We start from the raw sequence: 7,682 nt of genomic DNA, 5'->3' as shown, positions 1-7,682 counted from the left end.
ATTTTTGAAAATGGTAAGATGGTACTTTATTGTGATTCTCAGTTTTTGAAAATTGGAGGGACTTAGAGGAATCCTGAATTAATCAAATGAATAAATCACTCTTTATAAAAGAATTTTGTTACATACTAAATGCTTGGTTTCCCAATTTTCATCTTTGTCATAAAAGAAATTGAGAGAAGAAAGTTTATAATAGTGGCTATATGTCCTGTTAATTTTATGTGTGCCACATAAGTTAACAACTAACATTCAAGAAGTACTTATAGAGTTTTAATCGTCATGGCAAGGCTCCAGTAAAGTCGGGTTCTTTTTCATTTGTTTTTGTTTTTGTTTTTTTTTTTTTTTGAGACAGGTTTTCTCTGTTTTAACAGCCCCAGCTGTTTCAGAACTCGCTCTGTAGACTAGGCTGGCCTTGAACTCACAGAGATCTGCCTGCCTCTGCCTCCTGAGTGCTGGGATTAAAGGCGTGCACCACCACTGCCCGGCTATAGCCAGGTTCTTAGGCTGAAATGTATCTACCAAGGCTAGCTGACTAATAATTGTTAGGGATGCAACTCTTCTGTTTATTTGACTCTAGATTTTACTTTCTCCAGCTCAGTGTATCCCTCTAGTATCATACATCCAGTATGATGCATCTATCCCTATCCCTCAGGGACCTGTGTATAACCGCAGATTAGGTAGTGATAGCTACCCTTTCAAGGCTAGAGCTCAACATTAGTCCTTCTGAGCCCATACACTTTATAAATACTTAATGTTAAGCACCTTTACTACTCCCCAGTGAGGATGAGAAGAGCTATTTCCAATTGACTGAATACATTTTCAGAATATATTACGATCAGTTTCAAGGCAATTCAGTCTTTTTAGTCTATCCAGCAGAGATTTTCTTATTTCTTTCGTTCTGATAAACAGACAAAATAGATGCATTTGAAAATAGTTTGACCATTACTTCTTTCTGCAATATATGAGTAAGTGGCCATCGGGGGACAGATGAAATCATCTTTATGCTTCCCTTTCAGAGAACACTCAAGGAGGAGAAGAAAAATAGTAGATACCTGACACGCTGTGGTGATCCACCTTCAGTCCCGAATGCTAGCCTCTGCTCCACATTAAGAAGACTCAAGAGAGCAATGCTGACTTCACATTCTGCTCTATAGTCATCATAAGAATTTTCCAAGTTTTGTTGATGAAAAGGGAACTTATTCTTCTGGTATTGGTGACCATCATAACAAATAGAGTTCCATCTTTTGCTCTGTTTCCTTTATGAAAAACCGGTGATCACTGTTTAAAAAATAAACACAAAACCCTGGGTAACTGGGCCTTGATACATCTCGAGATTTTTAGTAATCAATCCATTGGATGCCTGTTGCAGAACATTTATAGAGTGATTCAGTTACCAATTCTTGCTTCCAAATAGCACTGAAACCAGTGGACATACCTTTTTACAAGTTAGATTATGGATTTCACTGTTCAGAAATGCTTTGGTACAATTTTATTTGTGGGGAAGGTTGACTACATTTTTTTTGGCTCCTGGATAAGAAATTTAAGGCAGGGTAATAATAACTACATTCATAGTCAAATGCATTTTCTGGGTTTATGGTAAAGTTTTGCCTATTGACATTTTTGTTTAAGGTACCTGAATGTATTCCTTGAAATGTATAAAGATTTATAAATTAGATTGTCATATATAATGCCATTTGTGCATAGAAAAAGAGTCAAATCTAGGGGAGCATACACTGTGACCTGATTTTAGTTTCACTGTGTTCTCTACTATAGCCTTACCCTTTGTCAAATGTCACTGTGGAAAAGGGCACACATGTGTAAGACATAAGGCTAATGTTAAACTTATAACCGATAGTCCTAGATTCAATGAAAACCAAATGCCACTCAAGTTCCCGATCATAGTGTTTGTAGTTGATATGCCAAAAAATCACCCATTCATTAAAATGGGAATGCTAACATCATGCTAGTTATATTTAATAATGAACATTTGAAACAACCATTGACCTGATATTCTGCTTGATCCATCTTGCTTTTCCTTCGGAAAGACTCTCCGCGTGTCCACTCTGTTAGCTACTAGTGTGGCCTCCCACAAGGCCCATTTCACTGCTGAACAATCGGTGTGAAATGGAGACCTCACTGCAATGATCTCATTCACAGGGACATCTCTTGATATCACACAGCATCTATAGTCAGAGGAAAGGTAGAGAAAATGGCATGCTAATGGAGCATTCTAGACAGAAATTAAGCTTTTAATCTTCATTTAGGAGGGGAGAGGTGGAAAGGGATTGAGGGGGAAAGAACCAAACTTAAAAAAAAAAGAAACATTTTCACAAATAGTTAAAATTAAGATGGAATATAAAAGTACAAAGACAGAGTAAGAAAAAAATCTTAATTTTAATTAAGATTTAGTTAAATTTGTTGGTCTTGCAAAAGGGAAACTGTCAGAATGTTTGGTTAAGCAGCTTGCTCAAATGTCCACAGCCAGGAAGTGGAAAGAACTTGAATTTATCAGTCGCGGGTATCTGAATCACCATTTAGAACTGGGGTTCAGCAAAGTCACACAGAGAGAAAACTTAACAGGGAAAACTCTTGCCAAACTATCAGCGTTTCTGCAGCCCGATGGCCACAGATGCCAACAAGCAGAGACAGAATGACTCTTTGAACTGCTTTTCCAGAGGGCCTGTAATCTGAGAAGCCAGGACTAACTTTTTAGAGAGCCGCTGTCATCGCCAAGGGAACAAAGGACGTCAGTCATTCCCGAGTTTGTCCTTGTCTCTCTAGTCAGGGGGGACATCCTAGGATCTGAGAGTCCTGTCTGGTCAGCTTTTCTCACGGCTTGCGCCCGTCCCTCCTTATTCTCTGTCTAGTAGGTCTGTTAAGTTTTCATACTCCCAAAGCCATTGAGCCTTGCGTTCCCCTCAAGGCACAAATCGAGCTAGTACTGACAGTGTGTAAGTGTATGGATCCCTTTCTACACTATTAAGTACAAATGCACCCTTAAAGAATATCGAAAAGTGTCCTTATCCGTCCCGTATCAGAAAGAGACCAAAGAGATAAGAGGGGTGTAAAGGCGATCCAATGCTGCGGTTTAATAAATTCCACAGAGTGCTATTTATAGTTATGTTCTCTTCAGAGCCTTTTGCATGCATTAGCTCACTTGATCCCTGCAAACAATTTTGTGAGGTGGACAGTATTAGTAGTATTACTAATTATAATAGCAGGACGAGGACATTGGATAGATGTTTGCACCAAGTTACACTTCAATAGCTGCTTCTGAAGCCGGACAGGACTGACTGACGGACACCTTGTCCTCAGGTGGGACAGATAAGGCAATCCGCAGAAAGTGAAGCCAAGAGGAAGTTTCTCCGACAGGCAAGTGGCTCGCCACAGCATTCAAATCTGCCAAGCTAGCCCGCCAGGGCGTCACAAAAGCCCGCCTCGCCACTACAAAGCCACGCCCCCAGGCCGTCTGGTCCCTGAACTCCCAATACTTCCCTTCATCTCTCGGACTCCACCCTCTCCTGCAAGAATCATTTCCGGTATGCTGGGTTCTGATTGGTCCAAAAGCCGGAAGTGAGGGCGGGCGGTGGCGCCGTTGCCGCAGTGACAGAACCGGGGGAGTGGGAAGATGGCGGCGTCGCGTCGCTCTCAGCATCATCACCACCATCATCAACAACAGCTCCAGCCCGCCCCAGGGGCTTCGGCGCCGCCACCGCCACCTCCCCCGCCGCTCAGCCCGGGCCTGGCCCCGGGACCCACCCCGGCCTCGCCCACGGCCGGCGGCCTGGCGCCCTTTGCCTCCCCGCGGCACGGCCTGGCACTGCCAGAGGGGGATGGCAGCCGGGACCCGCCCGACAGGCCGCGATCTCCCGACCCGGTGGACGGCGCCGTCTGCTCGGTGGCAGCAACGGCCGCGGTCCCGGCAGCTTCCGCCGCCGTCGGAGTCGCTCCCAGCGCAGCCGGCGGTGGCGGTAACAACTCCGCGTCGTCCACTTCTTCCCCGACTTCTTCTTCGTCTTCCTCCCCGTCCTCCCCTGGCTCGAGCTTAGCGGAAAGCCCCGAGGCGGCCGGAGTTGGCTCCACAGCAACTTTGGGACCCGGGGCGGCGGGCCTCGGCCCGGGGGTCCCAGCCGTGAGCGGGGCCCTGCGGGAGCTGCTGGAGGCCTGTCGCAATGGGGACGTGTCCCGGGTGAAGAGGTTGGTGGACGCAGCGAACGTGAATGCAAAGGACATGGCCGGCCGAAAGTCTTCTCCTCTGCACTTCGCCGCAGGTGGGAGAGACTTTGGAGTTGGGTTTTACGGGTTTGGGAGTCGAGGGCGGGTGATCGGACTAGGAAAAAGAGTTACAGGTTGTCGCGGGACAAGTAGGGGCTTGACTGGTGTTCTCTGACGCCTCACCCTGAGACCCGAAGTTCGTGCCTGGGTCGGTGGGGGCGTGGAAGAGGGGATTTGTGAATCTACTCCTTGGAGTTTGCAACCGAGGTACTTCAACTTTTACGCAAACTCCATGTAGTTAGTGGTGGACCCTGGGTCTGGGCATCCTTAGAACTTCTTCACAGTGTGTCGGAGAGAAGTTAGATCGGAGTAGCTTTGTCGTTTGCTGCTAGTTTGCTTTCTTTGACACTGTTTGACACAGTCCGAGCCAAAAGAAGTGTACGGTAACTCAACAAGTGTTTGAGACTGTGTCGTATTAGTAACACAACGAAAGACGGATGGGGTTGGTGAGAGTCCACCCTTTTCTAAGAAGTTTGCAGTCTGTTGGGAAAGACTACAACCGGCCTGCCTGCGAAGCTAGTGATAAGGGGTATTGTGCGCCTTATGATAAGGGAAGAGAGAGTAGCTTTCAAGTTCTGCACCCCACCGTTGAGTGTTTGCCTTGTCTCAGCCAGCTCATTTTGTTAGAGACGCAGATGATAGTCTGCTTGAGTGAGGATTTAGTTAAGAAGTCTCTGGCATGAAAAGTCTCCAAGGAGGCACAGATGCCTAAACGCTGAGCTTTACTTTTTTGCCCCTCCCCCCTTCTGAGCAAGCAGTTGTTTTCTTTTAGAAACACATAGTAGTTTTATAAAACACAAACATGTATCACAAAAACAAAAGGGCCATGATATCACTGACTTGATACCTCCTGTTTTTTTATAGTTAAACGTAATTAGGTTATGCACTTTAAAACATTACTTTTGAAGTATATACTCTACACATGTATTATAAATTCAAATAGGACAGAGGATACAAAATTAAAAGGCACACCTTTAAAATAAAATACCAAAGACCCCCACCTTTAAATCTTTTTATTCATGAGTACCTGTGTCTGTGTGATTGTTTGCCAAGTGTGTGTGTGTGTATGTGTGAGCGTATGTGTGAGCGTGTGGAGGTTCCAAGGAGGGAGTTCCTGGAGCTGGAGTTACAGATGACTATGGATCACCCAACATGGTGCTCAGTTCCTCTGGAAGAGTAAGCAGTGCTCCTGCTCCCCAGCCCCTTGTCTGTCTTCATGCCATCGAACACAGGACTGTGCTTAGCTTGGGGACGTGCTCTTCCACTGGCTGCACCTCCAGCTCTTCTTGCCGGACACTTCAGTGGGTGTGACTCCTTCAGTTTGTTCTGTAAACGTAGGCTTAAGACTTTGTGGATGATGTTTTCTACAGTTGGCAGGTACTGTGTTCTCTTGCAGCTAGAGAGTGAGGGACACATGCTTAAGCGAGCACAGGTTCACAAGCGCAGTAGTGGAACGTGGATGTTGAGTCAGCTGTTTGATTTGGAGCTTAAGCTATAATAATCTGTACTTGGTTTTGTAATTGCAGTGAAGAGTTTCTAAGTTATGCTGCTTTTGGAGGGGGCGGGAGAAAGTGTAGTCTGGGGTTTGTAGAAAGGGTAGCTATTATTTTTTCAGCCCATACTTAGAAATAGATTTTGTATTGTCGAAATTTAATCAGAACTTTCAGGAATGGAAACCACACTCTCACTTATATGTGGGTTGTACTTTGGCATTTTATATAGTCTTTCACTTAACTTTTAGCAAATTATGTTTGTGATTCACTAATGGGTAATGACCAGTGGTATGTGTGCATTGGAAATCATCAGATTATTGGATCTATGCTGGATATGATGCTATTGAGTGTGGTGAACTGGCTTGTAAGGAAACTTTCATCTGACTAAATGAAAACTCAAGATTCTTGCTTGTTTTATGAAATAGCATTCCTTTTTATAGTCTGGCTTTTCTTTCCTTCCTCGCTAGTTTTTTCTCTGTCTCATGAGACAGATCTGGCGAGGCTCAAGACTCTTCTGCCTCAGCCTGCCAAGTGCTGGCTGGAATTTCAGGCCTCTGCCACTACACTTGGACTCCTTTTCTTTAGACTAAATCAAAGGTTCAAGTCTCATTTAACAAATTGGCCGAGACTCTTTACTAAGTACTTTCCCCCAAATCTGGTTAGTACATTGTCTCACAAATCTGTAACACCAACATGCTACCTATATCTATTTGCGCATCAGTTTGCTCTTTTAGAATCAATTCACACAGACTAGCGCTCCTTTCCCAGTCATGCCTTCTGTTCTCCACAAATTGCTGGGAATTCTCATCTGCAAACAGTGAAACAGCCTTGTATAATTATTTTGTACTTAGGAGGAACTAACCTTGATATAGCCTGCCTTTTTTTAAACCTCATTCGTTTAGTTCATTTGTTGAAAACACAAAACAATAATTATTGAATTCTCCATGGTAAAAAGCATTCTGTAGTTAGCTTACACATTCATATTTGTTTGTATAACATTAAAGCTTCCTTTTGTCTAGTCTCCCTTAGATGTAGGCTGAGTAGTTAAAAGTAGTTGTTAGTTGACTAGTCCTTGGTTGTTACTATAGTCGTTGTATTATCCTGGAATAGTTTTTTTTTTTTTGGAATAGGTAAATGTCTTGGAAAAATTTAAAAATTATAGCTAATAATAGTTTATTATGTGTTAAATACTGGCAAAACTTTGGAGTGGCAGATAGTTCACAACTTTATTGCACTGTGTAATGAGGAAGTTTAAAGAACACAAAATCTCACAAAGTGTCACCTGTAGGAGGGTATTATGCTGTCTTTTGGAGTATATAAAAGAGGCTGTTAATTCTGGGTTTGGAGCAGTTAGGAAACCTTTTTAAAAAGATGGTTTGGTTTTGCTCTTGAAATAGGGTTTTATTCTGTAATCCTGGCTGTCCAGGAATTGGCTGTGTTGACCAGGCTGGCCTTGAACTGACAGCAATCTGCCTGTCTGTGCCTCTGGAGTGCTTCGGTTCTAGGTGTGCACTAAGGTCACTATAGTGCTTTTAAAGTACCACTTTAAAATGAAATCGTCTAAATTCATTTCCTAGTGGTGATGGATTTGTAGTAACTGATAGAATTTTGATGAAATTCTTTTTACAAAAGAGTTAAGATGAGGTGTTTTTAAGGTTCAAACAGTTTTGAGGTCTCAGTATTTAGTATTTTTTAAGCTCCATTTTAAAAAATTCATGTGTATATGTGTCTGTCTTTGGGGATGTGCATGTGTGTGGGTCCCCTGAGGGTGTTGGATACCCTGGGAGCTGGAGTGCTGTATGAAGTGGCGTCAGGAACCTAACTTGGTCCTCTGGAAAAGCAGCAGGTACTTTTAACCACTAAGTCGTCTTTCTAGGCCCTCATAGTATTTCTTCTTTTCTTTTTTTTTTTTTTTTT

The 7,682-nt window shown here is 43.5% G+C and overlaps 1 protein-coding gene across 1 annotated transcript in view; it reads left to right on the top strand.

Moving 5' to 3' along the window:
• Positions 1-3,583: 3,583 nt before the first annotated feature.
• Positions 3,584-7,682, top strand: part of Tnks (tankyrase) — a 158,552-nt gene continuing 154,453 nt past the window's right edge. The window contains exon 1 of the mRNA XM_005362522.2: positions 3,584-4,268. Within this exon, the coding sequence (XP_005362579.1) occupies positions 3,626-4,268 (643 nt within the window). The 5' untranslated portion in view covers positions 3,584-3,625. The remainder of the gene's footprint in view (positions 4,269-7,682) is intronic.

Source organism: Microtus ochrogaster, linkage group LG7_11 (genome assembly GCF_000317375.1).
Source record: "Microtus ochrogaster isolate Prairie Vole_2 linkage group LG7_11, MicOch1.0, whole genome shotgun sequence".
NCBI classification, from domain to species: domain Eukaryota; kingdom Metazoa; phylum Chordata; class Mammalia; order Rodentia; family Cricetidae; genus Microtus; species Microtus ochrogaster.
The sequence above is the reverse complement of the archived record's forward strand: the minus strand, read 5'-3'. Positions and strand labels throughout refer to the sequence as shown.